General features: G+C 38.6%; 1 protein-coding gene across 1 annotated transcript in view; it reads left to right on the top strand.

Moving 5' to 3' along the window:
• The window catches only part of TOP1 (DNA topoisomerase I), a 91,064-nt gene that overhangs the window by 43,145 nt on the left and 28,004 nt on the right, over window positions 1-19,915 (top strand). The window contains exons 4-8 of the mRNA XM_077873167.1: window positions 4,107-4,230; window positions 6,054-6,109; window positions 9,274-9,369; window positions 10,358-10,436; window positions 13,885-13,997. Coding sequence (XP_077729293.1) covers window positions 4,107-4,230; window positions 6,054-6,109; window positions 9,274-9,369; window positions 10,358-10,436; window positions 13,885-13,997 — 468 coding nt within the window. The remainder of the gene's footprint in view (window positions 1-4,106; window positions 4,231-6,053; window positions 6,110-9,273; window positions 9,370-10,357; window positions 10,437-13,884; window positions 13,998-19,915) is intronic.

Genomic DNA, 19,915 nt, shown 5'->3' on the forward strand with positions numbered 1-19,915 from the left:
CACGAGCCCTGAGCCAAGGAGTCAGCTTCTGAACCTGGCCAGTAATTGGTGTTTTCTCTCCCAGAGTTCTAAGGATGAAATTCATACTTCATTCAAAAATGTGACCATTACGGAGGCTCTAGGAATGCTAGCTACTATCTGTATTTGGCCTTCAGTGTATCCTCAGATTACACTCATTCTTAAAATGTATATTTTCTTCAGATGTTTAGGTTTCTTACTGTGGTCAGTAGTAAGCCTTTTTTCTGGTTTGTTCTCTTGTAGCCTCACTGAAGCTTTTCTAGTGCTTCCAATCATCTGTGCGCTGCCTCTGAACTGGCCAGTGTTGTAGCTTCCCATTGTCCTGAAGCTTATTTTGTGACTTTGACATATTGTGCCAATTATGTATGGAAAAGTGGCAGGATCAGTAGAAAAAAGGGTAACATCTCTTAAAACAAGCAGTCAACATACGAATTCTTCTACATTGGTCAGAATTTTTGTCAGCTCACTATCAGTGGAAAAGATGCTGCTCTTTAAGTCACGATGAAAGTCAAACTAGTTTTAAGCCTTTTGGAAAAAGATTTCCTAACCTCCAAGTTAAGAAATCCTGAATGATGATGAGTCAGTCTAAGTGGTCCCAGATTGGCTCCATTTTCTACTACTGGCCAAATCCTGCATCATACCTACCATGGCGCAGCTTTAGACATGCTTTTGTATCATCAGACTTTGTCCCCCAGAAGCATTTGCCACTTACTTCAGGTAGATTTCTTAGGAAAGACTGACACTGGGTCTTAGCAAGCTTTCTGCCAGTATGGGAGTTATGGATGAGGGGGTAGGACTCCCAGCACTCTGTTCTCTATTTCTGGAGGCAGGGACAGGAACGCACTTGACAAGTAGACTTGTTAGCATCATGTTCAGAGCTCCATTAACCCAAATTTTTAACAGTCTACAATGGAATACCTTCTACCACAAGGTGTTCTCAATCCTGAATCCTGGTCACTTAGTATATAAAAATTCATACCTATCCTCTTATATCTAAACAGTTGGGAATAGAGGAGACTGTGTTTCCTTTAGAAAGTCACTTCAGTAGTTCGTCTCATTCTGGTCTTTGATTAATTATGACCTATAAAAGGGTTACTACTCTAGCAGGAACTTTGAATTTCCTGAGTAGATTTCTCTCTGGTTAGTAAGCAGAGGAAGTATCATTGACTTTTTTCACTTTCCTGGGGGTGGCCTAAGTACTATCTCATTGCTTTGTCATTTGTTGACGGCTTCTCTGATCTCTGTTTGGTGTGATAATGAATGGCAAAGCTGAAAACTGGAGTGTGTATATACTTAGAGATAGGTACCCCAGAAGACCAGAGAGCCAGTTGCTAGTGAAGCAGACTAATGTCCTTTCTAGGAATTGCTTTCATTGAGAAAAAGAACAGAGGAATGTTAGAACAGAGAGGAAGATTGAGCATTCCTAAACTTCTGTTCCTGAATCAACCATTTATAGTTTAATGGGAAGAGCAGCTATCCCAAAGGTTTTATCATTTCAGATACCCAAGGCCTCTCTTCTAGGAAGTTATTACTTAATGGTAAAATAAAGTTTTGACCTTCTATATCAAATCTCAGACTGGCCATGCATTTATTTGTCTCTAACATCTGTCTGCTTTAAGGGGTAAGGTATCAATTTCATGGACATGTGATGGTACTGATTTCCTGGAAAGTGCTCTGAACTTGGAGATGGAAATACTGAGTTAAATCCAAATCCCAACTTCCTTTCTTTCTAACATTGTAACTTTGAATTAGACTTTGAAAAACTGGCTCCTCTCCTAAATCAGTTTAAAGGGACAATAAAATCTATCTCACATGAGTGTTGTGAGGATTGAATGAAATAATGTATATGAAAATACCAAGCACAGTGCTTGCTTAGAGTGGGAGTTTTTCTTACTGTGTCTGTGGGGAGATATTCATCCATCAGTATTGTCGATGTAATTATTCCAGGTTTTTGCTCTTGGACAAACACTTGTGTAGATGACCAGTAATTCCTCTTACAGTTAATGTTTAAAAAGTATTAAAACTACAATGCTTGTATAATGAAATAGTAAGCTCACATGCTTTGCTGGTAGGATTTCATGGGTGTAAACCATGATCTCATACGTGTAAACTTCTGAAGAATCTGTTGCAGTCTCTGCAACCTTACTGTTTTCACCAGTCATTCTAAAGCTGGAGAGCTTAATGAGAACTGGAAGTAAGAGTGCTAATGAAGTTGGGAGTCATCTTTGTACAAAGTAAAGGACAATTTTTTGATAAAACACTGCATTTAGGTAAAAACGATTACGAGACCACACCGAGTGAAGAGTGACATAATTGTGTGCTGAGAGCAAGGAGCATGGTGGGAAACTTGGTGACCATGTACCTCTATGTTCGCTGAAACTAGGTGCAGCCCTAATGAGTTAAAAGGAAATGTTCACTCATGGAGAAACCTGTTGCTTCATTTTGTGGCACATCTAAATAACCTAATGAGAGCAACATGGGAGGAGTATATAAGTAAGAAAAAGTGGGCATTATTATCTTTTCATTTGACGGTTCCTGGATCTTCCCAAACCTGTAGTCCTGTCTCTGCTGGTCCCTCAGTCCTCCTGCTTCTGCTTATTTATTACCTGAATGCCGGTCTTGAGTTGAGGCTCTCTTCATGCACAGAGATGTGTGTGACAGCAGATGCGTTTCTCACCGAGGTTCTACGCTCTCCCCTACCTGGTTGCCATCATTGGTTGCTCCCTCTCTGGCCTTTGATGTGCTCAGGTGTGCTGGCAGAATCTTTAGAACAAACTCCTTGGGATGGACACAGCCTAACGTAATGAGCTCGTTGCTGGTAAAATCTACTTTTTCTGGACTGAAGGCTAAATGTGGCAGATGGGAAATGCAGTCTGGTGGTGGGGAAGGCCGGAACCACTCTAGGCCTGTCAGCTGAGGTTGCTGCCAGCTGTCTTGTGTCTGGGGTGGGCTCCCCAATTCATAGCCCTTGAATTCAAGTCCTTTTGTTAACTTGTGGAATATAGTGGTTGGTGCAGTGAACAAGGTTCCTAAGCTACCTGCCCAGTGCACTGAAGAAAATGGTCCTTCCGTGTTTTGCTACCCTAAACCGTAGCTTGTAATCTTTGCCTATTGCCTCTTCAGTCCCCGTGCATGTTTTTATATAGTTGCGGTGACTATATATTCCTGTTTCTTCTTATGTGGCCATAAACACTGTCCATGTATATTCATAGGGCTCACAAACTATAGCATAAGGGCTGTGTAATATGATACATCACAGGTTCCTCCTTTGTTCTTTACTAAGGTTTTATCTTTTTTTGTGTGTGTGTGGTTTTTGTTTCTTTGTTCTTGTTTGTTTTTTGTTATGGAAAACATCAAAATGGAATATCATTTGTGATGTTATTTTCCAAAGAGAAACTTCAAGGAGCTAGATCCTAGGGTATGAACATTTTAATGGCACTTGCTTTGTAATGTCATATTTAGTTTTCCAGAGGAGCAGTGCTTACCAGTATATCCACAAACCCTTTTAAAAACAAGACTTTTAAACGTTGAGGGCTGGATATGTCTTTACTTTTAGCTGGATCTTTTCTTACTGTAAAGGAAGGACCAAGCAGTGTTTATCAGCCCCATATAGAAGTGACTAGCTTTTCCTAGTTAAAGCTAGCAGGAATACATTTACTGTATTTTTGGGCTGTTCACTGCGCAAAGCCACAAGATGCATATTTTGTGAATTTTTACCTTCTCACGTGAGATGTGAATGCTCAATTTGGAGATTTCATCCATCATAGTTTTTGCTGGTAGAATGTTGTAGAAATGGTGGGCTTACTGTATGTTCTTAGTCACTTAAAAAAAAGTCCTGGTATGTTTAGAATAACTACGTTTCTCTATTTGGTTTCTTTGCCCCTTCAAAAAAATAAAAACATCAAACAAGATAAAGTCCAGTAGCCAAGCGCCTCTACTTGAACCTTCTGTCAGGACTGTTTATTTAAAGCATTGTAAGTTTCCATGGTTTCATGTTATCTTAGGGTTATCTTGTGAGTTGATCTTGTGAAATGAACCCTTGTGGTCCCTGCTCTGGGCTAACTCTGTGGTTTATTTTTTCTCTACAGTGAACATAAAGATTCTGAAAAGAAACACAAAGAGAAGGAGAAAACCAAACACAAAGATGGAAGTTCAGAAAAGCATAAAGACAAACACAAAGACAGAGACAAGGAAAAACGAAAGGAGGAAAAGGTACAGAACTTTCAGTGGGGAAGGAAGAGCAATGGGATGTACTTTTCATTTTCTTTATCTTAAAAAGCAGGTCCTGAAAGTACCCTTATTGCACAGCAAGATTCCTTAGCCTTTGAGTAAAAAGGTCTCTGTCAGGAGACTTCAGTGTCAGTCACAGTCTTAAACTATGAAAACCAAAGCCCTTTTCCACTGAATTTCATAGGACCAAATCTATCCATGTCATTATCTTACTTTAAATGGCAAATGGATAAATTAAGAATGTAGGGTTTCTGGAAATGCTAGTTTCCTTTTATGGGGAAAATTAATTCTGGTCTTGGGAGAAGGCCTAGTGCCATGTTGGCCTTCTCTTGAATGAAGGGTCCTTCCTGAGTTAAAACTTAGTGATGTTGGTGCTTTTGTGGCTTTCGGTTCCAGCATAACCATTATAAGCCTTCTCAAAATCTCTAGGCTCATCTGGCTGCAAATGAGAAGTACTATGTATAGGGATGCCTGGGTGGCTCAGCGATTGAGCATCTGCCTTTGGCTCAGGGTGTGATCCCAGAGTCCCCGGATCAAGTGCCACATTGGGCTTCCTGCATGGAGCCTGCTTCTCCCTCTGCCTGTGTGTCTCTGCCTCTCTATGTCTCTCATTAATAAATAAGTTCTTTAAAAAAAAAAAAAAGGTAGTACTATGTATAGATTTTTTTTTTATTGTTTTGAGGTGCCTGGCTGGCTCAGTCAGAAGAGTCTATGTGACTCTTGATCTCAGGGTTGTGAGTTCAAGCCCTATGTTGGGTGTGGAGATTACTTAAAACAAAAAACCTAAAAATTTTTTTATTTAAGTAAAAAAAAATAGTTTAGTTTCTGAGTAAGTAATTTTGGTACTCAGTAAATTCAGGAAATCTGAAATAGAGAATATAATGAAAAGTATATGTTTCTTGGGGTACCTGTGTGACTCAGTTAAGCATCTGTTGATCTCAGCTCAGGTCTTGATCTCAGGGTCGTGAGTTCAACTCCCACATTGAGTTCCATGCATAGCATTGGAACCCACTTAAGAGAGAAAAGAAAATTACACCATCTGGGGCACCTGGGTGGCTCAGTTGTTGAGCGTCTGCCTTTGGCTCAGGTCGTGGTCCTGGGGTCCTGGGATCAAGTCCTATATCGGGCTCCCCACAGGGACCCTGCTCCCTCTGCCTGTGTCTCTGCCTCTTTCTGTCTCTCATGAATAAATAAATAAAACTTTGAAAGAAAAGAAAATGAAAATTACACCTTCCTTTTCACCCTTTGCTCATTGTTCTTTTTCTCTTTCCGGGGGGCAACCACTATACCAACCATTTTTCTCTGTTCTTCCAGAGATACTGTATATATGTGTGTGCACATATATGCACATGTATGTATATCTATCCTTTTGTATGTGTAAAGATTTTTGAAAGACAGAGAATGTCTGGGAAGGGAGGGGTGTGTGTATGTGTGTGAACATACTCTGCCTAAATCAGAGAAGGCAGGAAATGGACTATTTTGTTATTTTCTCTGCGCACTGCCAAGGGCAAATCCTTGAGAGAGTATATTTATTGAGGGAGGGGGACTTGCTATCATTTAAAGGTAAAAAGCTGCCATTTTGAGGGGAAACATTTCTTAGTAAATTGGATAATTCACCCTGAAGAACTGTAAAAAATGAGTCTTAGGAAAATGTCAAGACCTTTAGTTCACCTGTTCAGTTTTGCTAATAATAAGAGTCTGTGATCAAGATGCTCCAAGAATTGAGGCCGAATGTTCTCAAATAAGAGAGAGGCTTTTTCAAATTTAGTCCTTTCAAGGTACTAATCAGTTACTATTATTTTCAGGTTAGAGCCTCTGGGGATGCAAAAATTAAAAAGGAGAAGGAAAATGGCTTCTCTAGGTAAGACTCTTCTGCTACCTTGGCTGCTCTTTCTCTTGGCCAGCTGTGTATGTTGTAGTGTTGTCTAAACTTACCTAAATTGTACTGACCAGGCCACCTGTTGGTTTCCAAGGAGGTTGGCAGTGAGGGGACATGATCTAAGCTAATTTGAGCATTTCTAAAGTGTCATTTAGTGAAACTGACCAGCACATTTTCCAGAAGGCTATTTTGAGTTGAGAAGATAAGACAGGAAGAAATTTCTATAAAAATTGAGATATAATTTAAATACCGTAAAATTCACCCTTTGAAAGCATACAGTTTATGGGTTTTTGGTGTATTCACAAGGTTGTACAACCTCTCCCTACCCCACTATCTTAATAACAGAACATTTTCATCTCCCCCAAAAGAAACTTCATAGTCCGTTAGTAATTATGGAGTTTCCTGAAAAACCCCTATTCTGAATTCCTCCTTAGTAGTACAGTAGTCTCCCACCCTTATCCACAGTTTTGCTTTCTCTGGTTTCATTTAGCCATGGTCAACCACCGTCAGGAAGTAGGTGGTGATCTCGTGAAAAAGACATGGTCTCATAAATTTTATTACAGGGTATTATAATTACTCTTTTTATTAATATTCTCTTGCTGTGTCTAATTGACAGATTAAACTTTACCATAAGTATGTATGTATAGGAATAATCATGGTATATGTAGGATTCAGTACTTCTCATAGTTTCAGGCATCTACTGGAGGTCTTGAAGTATATGACCTGTAGATAAGAAGGAACTAATGTACTCTAAGGGTCATCTGTAGAAACTTACTCGGTCTGCATTTTAGGAACAGGTGTAGAGTTGAGTAGAAATACTTTATCTGGGGCACCTGGGTGGCTCAGTCAGGTAAGTGTCTGCTTTCGGCTCAGATCATAATCTCAGGGTCCTGAGATTGAGACCCACATTGGGCTCCCCACTCAGCAGGAAGTCTGCTTCTTCCTCTTCCCCTCCCTCATACACTATCAAATCTTTAAAAAAAAAAAAAAAAAAAAAAAAAACATTATCTTTTCAAGAAGAGGAAAATGCATACAATCTAGAGATTGGTTTTCCTGTACTAGTTTTGTCATTTTGGTTCTGTTTTCCTCATCAGCCTCAGGTCCCTTAAAAAAAAGCTTTAAGGTCCCCTCTGGTTTGAAATAAATAAGAGTTTTTGATCATATAGTCTCACTCCATTGAGTGACAGAATGGATTTCCTAGGACTTGTTGGAAAGGTTTGCATATTGACTGGAACAAAGTGTTGGGGAGTTTCACTTCCTTGAAACTTTGAACTTTCAGTTTCGTTTGGGAATATTTTTGAAAATTCTGCCATGAACTCTGAGTCCCTAGGCTAGGAGAAGCAGGTGCCCTCTTCAGGCATGTTTTGTAACTGTTCTAGGAATGCAGAATAATACAATGGAAGAAGTGTTAGAGCTGAAAACTACCCTAGGTGTAAAGTGAGGATAAGATGGCTATTTTCTGCCAGGAGACCATCTAGGACTTTTATAAATTAACACCAACATATGAATAGACTCTGGTTGTGGTGTGTAGTCCAGGATTCAGTTTCAGACTTTCCATGTTAGAAGATTAGGAACGCAGGCTTCCAGGCAGTGGTCTCTATATCCACCTTCCTGGACCACCTGCTAGCCTGCATATTTGTCTTTGTAGACAATCGAGATGCTTTACTGGGTGGAACACAGTTTTTTCTGATAAATTGTTTTAGAAGTTCTTCCTTCAGGCCTAGTAATCCTTCCCACATGTTGTAAACTTCACCCATGACAATACTAGGATCTAGCATTTACTTAACTGGTTAGGTCAGTGGCGAGGTTTCTTTCCTTCTGGTGCAAAGTATTTGGAGATACTAGACTCTTGATGCTATGTTAGTGATTTCCATGGTGAAGGGAAGCAGCTGTAGAAATTGGCATTTGAGAAATGTGCAGAAGTAAGAAAAAGCTAATCTCTTTTTAAAAAACATTCAGATTCTGTTACAAGCAAAGGGATCCAGTATGCTTGGGGAGTGTGGGGGGGTGGTAGCAATGAGACCCCATGAATATCTTGACTGTCCGTGGCAGCTGAGTCTGGATGCTTATCCCTTGAACCCCTTAGAGACAGATGGTTTCATGTTGGGAGGCTTTTTCTGTAGTGAGTTAGCTTCGTAGATGCTTCTGGCTGTGAACAGTGAGGTTCTGCTGAGATGTGTCAGGCCAGGGAACATCCCAAGGCTGTGGTGATTGCTGGTCCCATGGTCTGTCTTTTTTTTTTACTTCTATATATTTTATTTCATTTTTTATTTTTATTTTTTATTTCATTTTTTAATTTAAATTATATTAGCCAACATATAGTACATCATTAGTTTCAGATGTAGTGTAGTGTTCAATAATTTATATAACACCATATAACATATAACTGTTATATGTTTGCATATAACACCAGTGGTGGTTTTTTTTTTAATTGTTCCTTCCTCTTTCTGATTGAAAATAATTGCCTAATAGAGTCATTATTTTATTCAGAAGGCAAAAAGTCTTAACAAAAATAGGGCAAGGCACTCTTCTGTGTATAGAGTAAGTAAACCAGTGGAGGAAGTTGAACAATGAATAGATTTTGTTTGGAGCCTCTTCTCTTATTTAGCACATGCCCTTCTTTTGTTGTGATGTCAGCTTAGTTATTTTCCCATGTAACTAAGGGTAGTTTCCATTACAACTTTAAGGTATAAATTTGGAAAATAAATTTTTACTCCCTTCCTTGCGAAAACTATACTTAGCTTTTGGAATACTTAATCAGCTTGGATCGTTCAAGGGTTTAAATATATAGTAGATTCCTTGTGCCAGGTGAGGGAACAATTTAGGTTTGTTCCTGTTGTGGTTTGGGTCATGCTGGCAAAGGCAGCTAAGCTGCAGTAGAAAAGAATATTGACTTAGATTAAGGAGTCCTGATCTGAGGTCTTGATATTACCTATTCATTTATAAAATAAGGATAGTACTATCTACCTCATGGGGTTGTAGTGGAGATAATGAGTGAAAAGTAGTTACAGAAAATTTTTACAGTATGTACAAATGCATGTTGTTATCCTTATTAGCTCCTTCTCAGTGAGATGATTTATCCCTATTTTAGATTATTTAACGTAATGTAGATGTTCTCAAACTTACTAGTCTTTTTTTTTTTTTAGTCCACCACGAATTAAAGATGAACCAGAAGATGATGGGTATTTTGCTCCTCCTAAAGAGGATATAAAGCCATTAAAGAGACCTCGAGAAGAGGATGAGTGAGTATTTTTTTAATCCTTTGAGTTTGAAAACATAAAGGATTTGTTTAAAGAATAAATGTGATGTAGATCTCCCCAGTACACAGCAAAACTGCATTAATTGACTTAGTCATTTGGAATTTGTGATTAATGGACTGGGCAACTTATTTATATTTGAATTATGAGTTGTAATAAGTAGTATATCTGAGGCTTAGAGAGTATATATGTTTATGTTATGTTTTAATTTTCATAGTAAAAAGATAATACCTATTATAAGAATTTCAAATAATACAGAATTCATAAAGAATATTTAAGTTATTTAAGTTATTTTAAATTTATCATCACCTACCACAGATAATTTTTTACTGTTAAAGCAATTTTTCCTAGGATCTGTGCCTGTCAATCTATTCTAAGTGAAGTTTCAGTGTATAGAGATAATAAAATTGCTCTTACTTAAAATGGTTGAGACTTATGTGTACCTCTTTCTCAGATTCTATGAGGTTAAGTTCTGTTCCTTATGTTCAGTCTTGTATAGCTTATTATGCTTTAGGAATCTACAGAGGATTTATGGTAGAACGTGGATGGAAAGAGAGGAGAGAAACACTTGGTGAACTCCCTTATCTTCATTTAGAATGTATATGGTATTTATTTCTTCCCCTTTCCAGCTGGATATTGCCTTGTGGTAGCCATTGCGGCACTGTTCATTTGGTTCCCAGACTTTGATCTTCTAGTGGTGTCTGTTTCAATAGATAGCCAGCCCTCCACTCCCCTTCTCTTCCAAGCTTATGTCTAGTATAAATTATTTTGTTCTGTGTAGGACTGTAACTGTTGGTCCTTGGTCAGGCCTTCTTTACTTTTACCATTCCTGTTCTGACTGTAGAATGTCCAGCCAAGAATAATAGTCATGGCTGCATTGGAAGCCTCCAAGAGGAGTTTGGAGGTCCTGATCCTGTTGGTGAGAACTACTGTGTCAAAGTTGTTAATTGCTTATTCATGTTCCCCTTTGTAGTGCTGATTATAAACCTAATAAGAAAATTAAAGCAGAAGATATCAAGAAAGAGAAGAAACGAAAACTGGAGGAAGAAGAGGTTAGTAAAGAGACGCTGGCCCTGGGAGGCATGGGTTTGGAGTAAGTAGTTGTCCATAAAACAAGTTTTGAAGGCAGATGAGTTTTAGGGAGTATATTTATCTATGGTAGAGGAAACGCTGAGAAAAACTCATACATGTGTAACAGTGGCCATGGCACTGTGAGTTTTAAGATCTCTTAGCCTTCGCAGGTATCTACCCGTAGTTGTGCTGCCAGCTGACATTTTTGGAGAAACTACACCATCTTCACGCATGTGGAAGAAGTGTTAACAAATCATACTTTGGATTACAACCGGGAAGAGTTTTCCTTAAGAATGTTTTTTAGTGCTCTCTTATATCTTAGGAAGCTTTCTCATCACTCACTTTGGGTAACTCTCTTGTGTTTAAAGGCCTTTGATTAGGTGCCCCTTGGACATAATGATGAAAAACCCAAGCTCTTTACCACTACTCTTCCCAGTCTGACCCCTGCATCTGGTGCCTCCCTTCATCTTGCGCTTCTTCTCTAATTTTGCTTGTTCCAGCCACACTGGCCTCCCTTGTTTCCTTTCCACACTGGATTCTTTTGTGCTTCAGAGCTTTATGTAGCACATGCCGTTCCTTCTGTTGGGAACACACATGCTCTTCCTCCCTTCTTTTGCTCATCACCTTCCTTAAAATCTCAGCTCAACTCAAGTATTTTTCTGGGGGCTCTACTTTATGCTTGTGGTAGATTTAAAAATACAATAATATGGTTCCTTTTGACATTTCCTATTTCTTGTACTGAAGAGGTGTTAGCAAGTAATTCAAGAGAAGGATGTCAGAAATTCACAGGAGTCTTAATCTTGCACTCTCCTAAGAAAAAGGGTTGAGTGAGTTCTTAGCCCTTATGTTGCATTTGTGGTTAGCCATGGTCATGGGCAAAATGAATTCACAAGTATTAAGTCCGTAGCTCATCAAAGGATGAGCAGTAAAGATAGCAATAGTAGGGAGCAGTGAGTTTTAAGAATGTAATCTATCGTAGAAGTAGTAGTAAGAATGATAGTCATAATTAAAATTAAATGTAATAGGTGCTTACTGTGTGCCAGACACTATTAATGCTTTATATGAGTCATTTCATTTAATCCTTACAACAGCCCTTAAGAGGTAAATATAGCCACTATCTATTATCTACATTTTGCAGATGCAGAAACTGAGGTATAGAGAGGGGCTGAGATCATATCCCTGATGTCATACAACTACGGAGTAGTAAAGCCAGCATTTGATCCCATGCAGTCTGATTCCAGAACGAGTACCACTAGCTACTATGTTATCCTGTCTCCTGTGTGACTTTGCTGATGCTTTAACTCTGCAGAAAGGGAGAAGGGTCTTTAATGAAATCACATTAAAAATAGTAATGAGTAGGTGCCCACAGAGAGATGATGGGGTCCTAGATTTAAGAGAAATGGGCTTTTCTGACTGGTCTGTTTTTGGCAGTTCAAGTTTTTGAGTACCAACTGAAGGAATTAAGAGTAAAATGTTGAGTGATTATTTAGCGACTCCACTTTTATATAGATGATCAGTACAGATTAATCGGTTAAAAAAATGTAAAACTTTGGCTTTCTGTATTGCCTTTATCCCTTTGTTGAATTAATGTAAAATAATACCTTTCTCTGAGTTTGGAAGGAGCTAGTAATAACTGTTTTAAACCATTTGGAAAAAAGGACACTTGACTTTATTTTTTTAATTTTTTTCAGCAGCCCTCTCCCTATAAGGGGAGAAAAAAAATGCGGCTGAAAGACCTAGAATTAATACTCAGTCTTACTATGCCTGGGACCCCAGATGGCAGGAGCAGTCCTGAAACCTCATTCACTGGCTGTGTTTTTTTTCATTTCTGGGAATTGTTCTAAAGTTTCTCAGTGACTGATTATCCCATTTTGAGGCTTGAAAACATACAGTATAGCCAGTAGTTTCCTGATGGGACCATCTGTATGCCTGCTCAGAAGCTGTTCAGAGAATGTCTTAACTGAAAAACATTTCCCTTTCCTGTGGTGTGTTTCAGGCTAAATGATAAACATTATCTGAATTAATATGATCCTCTAGTACTTTCTCCTCCTGAACATACTTATACATTGATATCCTCCATTCCTGTATTAAAATATGTCTGGTGTTGTAGTCTTTCCCTTCCTCCTACGGTAAAGATCATTTGCTTTAAAATCCTGAGTTTATCTTGATTGCTGTCCTATCATGTAGTGCTAGGATGTTTATATATTCCAGTCATTCCCATGAGTCACACTATGATTTTTCTGGTAAACTTGGGCTCTCATCATGGTCAGTAGCAGCTAAATGACCTTGAACAAGTGAACAAACTTCCATTTCAGAGTTTTCCTTAATTACAACTGGAATATGTCAAACCAAACTGTCTTTTTTAAAGGTCTTTCAAGCTCTACCATTCTATAAATGATTTTAAGATGACTCAAAACCACTTTTCATAGCTATACAGAACTTGTTGAATAAAAAATGATCTTGGTGGGATGCCTGGGTGGCTCAGCGGTTGAGTGTCTGCCTTTGGCTCAGGGCATGATCCTGGAGTCCCGGGATTGAGTCCCACATTGGGCAACCTGCATGGAGCCTGTTTCTCCCTCTGCCTGTGTCTCTGACTCTGTCTCTCTGTGTCTCTCATGAATAAATAAATAAAATCTTTATTTAAAAAATGATCTTGGATAGTTAGGAAAAGGAAAATATTCTTTAAAAGAGTTCAGTTCCTGTGAAGTAGGACCTGCTCTTTTTGAATAGTACATTTTTGTCTGTGTGTGTGTGTGTGTGTGTGTATGTTTGAGACTTATATTCCGTATTACTGAATTTTATTTGTTTATATTTGTGCCACAATGACAGTTCATCTGGGGTCACAGTTCAAAGAAGAGCCATGAAGAAATACAATATAGGGATTGATAATCATTTTAGGACCTCCTTGACATTTGTTTACTGCTTCCTGACTTTGTGTATGTAGGCAACAGTGATAAGAAGTATTTCCCCACAGCCCCTCTCAGACTCAATCAAGAATTTCCTTTCAAATTATATATTAAGTATCTAAATACAAAGTTTCCTATAGCTATTGATAGTTTTGGAAGAGGTTTAAAGATGAGTAAATTTAAAACAAGTGAGCATAATACATTGGGACTATTTTCCATAGCAGTGCTTTCCCAAACATTCCTCTGAGGCTAAAAAATATACAATATCCTAGGCTCTCTTCCCATGCAAAATGAATGTTTTTAACTACATTCTCAGGTAATCATTTGTCAGGAAGTAATCATTTGGGAAACATTACCCTAGAGAAAAAGACCAATAAATTTTCATTCATTTATCAAATTTAGCTTTAAAAACCTCTCCAGTTTTGATATTCTGTGATTCCTGTTTTTCTTCCTAAGGGCCCCTCACAACTACTGCTTAAATGTGATTGGTACTTAAGTGCTTTCTCACCATGTTTCTTTGTAGGACGGTAAATTGAAAAAACCCAAGAATAAAGAGAAAGAGAAAGATAAAAAAGTTCCCGAGCCAGATAGCAAGAAAAAGAAGCCGAAGAAAGAAGAGGAGCAGAAGTGGAAATGGTAACATTGCAGCACTGGGTTACAATGTCACCTCTCGGGTTCCACAACCTAATTAAGCAAGAGTGTTATTGATATTTAATAGCCTGATGTTTGGAGGAGGAGGGAAGTACTTAGAAAAATCTCTCTAGAATGGCATTCTGAAATAAGTTTTCCAGGTTCTAGTGAGAGAGAGTGTTAACTAGCTCTCAGCCTTTTAGATCTAAAAACTAGGTCCCATCCTGTTGAACGGATTGAACTAGGAAGGTGTGTATGTGTGTATAGGAATTTGGCATGTGAAGAATGTTGCTTTTAAAATGATAGGGAAAAAGTAAAAAATAAAATGATAGGGGAAAGATAGATTATTTTATAAACCATGTTCAGGAAACTGTCTATTTGCTTAAAAAAATCCGCAAGGAAATCTGGATGACTATTTTATAATTGTAGAACAATGAAGACCTTTTGAAGCAGGAAGTATAATAAGAGCCATAAGGAAAAGCTTTATAAAATTGGTACTTCAAAATTAAAGTTTTGTATGTGGCAAACAAACTCATGCCATTAAAAAAAAATGGGGGAAAATATTTGGAGTACAGAGGGCTTAAAATTCTTAATGTGAAGAAAAAGTCTTTTAAAAATGAAAAGAACAGGGACACCTGTGTGTGGCTCAGCGGTTGGGCGGCTGCCTTCTGCTCAGGTTCTGATCTGGGATCTGGGATCGAGTCCCTCGGCCTCCTATGAAGAGCCTGCTTCTCCCTCTGCCTAGGTCTCTGCCTCTCTCTCTCTCTCTCTCTCATAAATAAATAAAAATCTTTTTTTAAAAATGAAAGAAACAGTCTTAGAGAAGTGATTAGTAAACATCTTAAAACATAGGCAAAGAAAAATGCCAAGAAAATAATGATACGTCTTTTGTATAATGTCTCTGAGGTTAGGAAACATTAATGAGTATCAGAATATCTAGGGTTGCGACTGAGAGAACAGGCTTCCTCCTCACTGGGAGTGAAGAAGAGTCAGTCTTTATGGAGGAGAATAGCAATAGGTTACTTTTGAGACGTGTGTTTAAGTGGGAAATTTTAATTTTTATTTGATAAATTTTAGTGTTTAGAATTTTGAATACTGATACTTCTTAAAACTTTGTACGATTTAGCTGCTCTACCTATTATACATGATTTGTATTTGTGTTGAAAAAGAGTCCAATGATGCAGGAGGTGTACAAGTTAGGAAAAAATGACTTCTTTGTCTGATTTTCGGTTCTCCTTTTCAGCTTTGAGGTAACCACTGTTCATAATTTGATATGTAGAGTTCCAGACCTATTTGTATGCATTTACTCTATGGCTTTTATAATTTAGAACTGTAAACTCCTCAGCACAGCATGCCTGAGGGGAAGGGAGAGATCAATGACTAGGGAGATGCCTTGAGAAGAGCAGAGCTGCAGTGGCAGAAATGCTCAACACAACTATGCAATTGGCATTGTTGGTGTGACCACATATGGGGTTAAAAGGAAAGTTTGGAAAAAGAAAATTGCAGAGCAAAGGAATCCTGGGCCTTTCAAAGGTCAGTCCGGAAACAAAAGGATATGTGTTTTTATTTTCTTTTTTTTTTCCTTTGGAACTAATCAGAGTTTTTCAGAGTTTAAATATTCACCTTTAATAAAACAGTTTTAAGAGATTGATTTATTTTTAGAGAGAGAACAGAGGAAGGGGCAGAGGGAGAGGGAGAATCTTAGGCAGATTTTACACCTATCAGGGAGCCTGTCATGGAGCTCCATCTCTTGACCCTGAGATCATGACCTGAGCCGAAATCAAAGAGTCACATGCTTAACTGACTGAGCCACCCAGGTGCCCCAAGATAAAATGAAATGATTATGTATATTAGGGGCTATTAGGAATCATGACAATGGTGGGTTAGTAATTCATCAGCCCTTTGTGTCTGTCAGGGTTCTGTGGTGGGTGCTCAGTAAGTGTTGAATGAACAAGTTCATTTCCTTGTCTTCACCAGCTCCTTCCTGTCTTCCCCCTTCCTGTGGAGCTTTGGCTCTTGTTGGACCTCGAAGCAGATGTATTCTTATCCTGGTCCAACCTTTGTGTGTGTGGAAATTCAATGCCTTAGAAGGATCTAATAACCTAATTTTGCTTTAGATTGAAATCCTTTTTTTTTTTTTTTTAATTTTATTTATTTATTTATGATAGTCACAGAGAGAGAGAGAGAGAGAGAGAGAGAGAGAGAGGCAGAGACACAGGCAGAGGGAGAAGCAGGCTCCATGCACCGGGAGCCCGATGTGGGATTCGATCCTGGGTCTCCAGGATCGCGCCCTAGGCCAAAGGCAGGCGCCAAACCGCTGCGCCACCTAGGGATCCCAAGATTGAAATCCTTTTCAGTGTTGCCACATGTTAATTCCGAGTGATCGTGACTTTTGATTTTTATTATTTTTTTTAAGTTGTTTTTTTTTTTTTTTTTTTTTTAAGATTTATTTATTTATGATAGACATAGAGAGAGAGGCAGAGACACAGGAGGAGGGAGAAGCAGGCTCCATGCCGGGAGCCTGATGTGGGACTCGATCCCAGGACTCCAGGATCACGCCCTGGGCCAAAGGCAGGCGCTAAACCGCTGAGCCACCCAGGGATCCCCCTGATTTTTCTTCTTAATTTTGGTTTAAGTGGGATTGGTTAGTCTTCAACTGAAGATGGTTGGTTTGCAGGTAAGCAGTCTTTTCTACAGCCTCCAATGCATGCTGTCCTCAAGTTAAATTTTGTGCTTTATTAAGCACATTGCTTAATATCACACTGTAAGTTTTTAGAAGTAGAGAACAAGAATGATTGACCTCTTAGCTGATAGTTTGCCCCTTTCTTCTGTCATGGTAAGCTGCCTACTGTACTCTGAAGTCAGTGGTCCAGTTCTCAGTGACCACCACTGACAGCCTAGTCAGGGGTTAAAAGGCGGATATTGTCATTTTTTTTTTTTTATTATTCCTCTTGCTCTCCCACTAAAAGAGGCACACTTCATCAGTTTGGCAAACGTGGAGACCTTTTGCTTCCCCCGAAAGTCTTAGATTTTGTTAATGTTGCCAAAAAGAAACCAGCAAAACTTTGATCTTTATCTTCTCTTTGGTGATTAGAGAGAAGGGGAAGGTTCAGATCCTCTCTGAGTTTCTTTATTTTTATCATATTTTCCCCCATAGAAACAGTGTTCCAAGTGGTGTTAAGTGGTATGTTCAGGTTTGTGGGAAAACTTACTTAACTGAGATCCCCCTGTTTTTAAGGGTGACTCATTGTGTAAACATTTGTGGAGTTTCAGTTATGCTTTGAGTTACATACACTTTTGTGTCAGGGCTGAGCTGACCTGGAACAGAAGTTGCATATTTATTCTAAACAGACAATTCTTCACAGAAAGACCTAGAAATTAGAATGTTACATTGCTGTGTTAGGTGACTTTAAGATTTCAGTCTCTTTTAGCAAAAGTAAAATGAGTTAGGGTTATATGTAGAGAACAATGTTGAAAGATCAGACTCACGATCAGTAATAGTGATAAGAAATGTATGGCATATGGATTGATATTCTCCTCAAACCAGAGAAGCTGCCTTTGATTCTAAAGATTATCTTTAAGAAAGCTTTAGTATGTGTGCTTTACTTCTGAATTTTAAAAATTAAATATTCATTTTACAATGTACTGTGAGGTGCTTGTTAACTGCAAAGGAGCTTGATTTCAAACAGCATTATGGGTGATTAACTCACACACATTTCTAGCACTTTCCCACCTTCCCCTTTTCAAGCATATTCTACTGTCAAATTGATAACTGTCTTGAATTTATAAGTCAGGCCTCAAGTCATTTTGGTGTCTAAATATGTGTTTTTCTTAATTTTGTTGGTGAGTGCTAGAAGGGCAGCACTACTATTTTTATTTGTATAGTAATGGTTTCGATCCATTATCAGCCTCTTAAAGGATATATTCCCTTTCTGTGAGGTTTAGTATTGAGTGATTGACTGAATCTCTTATTTAGCTTAAATGGTATGAAAGTTACTGTGAGTCCTCAGGATGAACATGTTGCAATAAGAAGAATTTTAAAAATGGTTTGGAGTCTTAATTAAGAATCACTGACGTTGATGAGAGGAATGGAACCAAGTCCCAGTATAGGAGAAGACAGGGTACTCTGCATCTCCTCAGTTACTGTGACTGCTTCAACATAGACTTCTTGTAGCTACTCTCACATACATGCCCACACACCTCATACATACATACATGCATACATACATACATGTGAGTTTTTTCTGATTTGGAGAGTAGTATACTCTGGGATTTGGATGGGTCTCTCTGCATCCAGGCCTTTCCATGCCAGTGTCTAGTTGGGATATCCTGCCCATTTCATATGTAGAGTGATAGATTGGTTATGGAGCATCTTTAATGCTCCTTCTAGGTTTAAGATTTTGTTAAATATTGACTTTCAGGTTTTTTTTTTTTTTTTTAATTTTATGTTGTAAACATAAAAACAAAATTTACCCTATTAGGGGATCCCTGGGTGTCTCAGTGTTTTGGCACCTGCCTTTGGCCCGGGGCGCGATCCTGGGGTCCCTGCATCAGGGTTCCAGTATGGAGCCTGCTTCTCCCTCTGCCTGTGTCTCTGCCTCTCTCTCTCTCTGTCTATCATGAATAAATAAATGAATAAATAATAAATTTATTTATTATAATAAATAATAATAAATAAATAATAAATAAACATATTTTTAAAAATTTACCATATTAATCGTTTTTAAATATGCAGTTAAGTGTATCAAGTACATTCGTATTGTTGTATAACCCTTACTACTACCATCCATCTCCAGAACTCTTTTCATCTTATAAAACTGAAACTCTTTTAAGTAATTCTCCCTCATTCTCCACTTTCCCCCTTTCCCCCAGACCTTGGTAACTATCCTTCTGCTTTTTGTCTATGAATTTGATTACTTGACTTACCTCATCTCATGTAAGTGGAAATACACAGCATGTGGCTTTTGTGGCTCGCTTATTTCACTTAAGAACATGTTCTCAGGAGGGATCCCTGAGTGGCGCAGCGGTTTGGCGCCTGCCTTTGGCCCAGGGCGCGATCCTGGAGACTCGGGATCGAATCCCACGTCGGGCTCCCGGTGCATGGAGCCTGCTTCTCCCTCTGCCTGTGTCTCTGCCTCTCTCTCTCTCTCCCTCTCTCTGTGTGACTATCATAAATAAATAAAAAATTTTAAAAAAAATGAACCTATAAAAAAAAAAAAGAACATGTTCTCAGGGTACATCCTTGTTGTGGCATGTGTCAGAATTTCCTTCTTTTCTAAGGCTGAATAACACTTCATTTTTTGGAGAGACCACATTTTATTTATCCGTTCATCTATTGATAGATACTTAGTTTCAACCTTTTGGCAATTGTGAATAGTGTTGCTGTGAACATTGGAGAACAAGTATTTGTTTAAATACCTACTTTCAGTTGTTACAGTATATTCCTAGGAGTAAAATTGCTGGATCATATGGTAGGTAGTTCTGTGTTTCACTTTCCAGCTGTATTGATTTTCACAGTGGCTGGACAGTTTACATTCTCACCAGCAGTGTATAAGCGTTCTAATTCCTGCACATCGTTATCAGCACTTGTTACTTCCTGGTTTGTTTTTGTTTTTGTAATAAAACATCCTAATAGGATGTGAGCAGTGTTTCATAGTTTTGATTTATATTTCCTAATGATTGGTGATGTTGAGGTTTTGTTTTTGTTTTTGTTTTTTTAAGATTTTATTTGTCAGAGCACACAAGCAGGGGGAGTATCAGACAGGGAGAAGCAGGCTCCCTGCTAAGTAAGGAGCCCCATGGGATGGGATGGGATGGGGGGTGCGGTACGGTGCAGTGTGATGCAATGTGATGTGCGTGATGCGCCACAATGCGCCCTTCCAGAACCCTGGGATCATGACCTGAGCCAAAGGCAGATGCTTAAC

This window comes from Canis aureus, chromosome 26 (assembly GCF_053574225.1).
Source record: "Canis aureus isolate CA01 chromosome 26, VMU_Caureus_v.1.0, whole genome shotgun sequence".
Taxonomy (NCBI): Eukaryota; Metazoa; Chordata; class Mammalia; order Carnivora; family Canidae; genus Canis; species Canis aureus.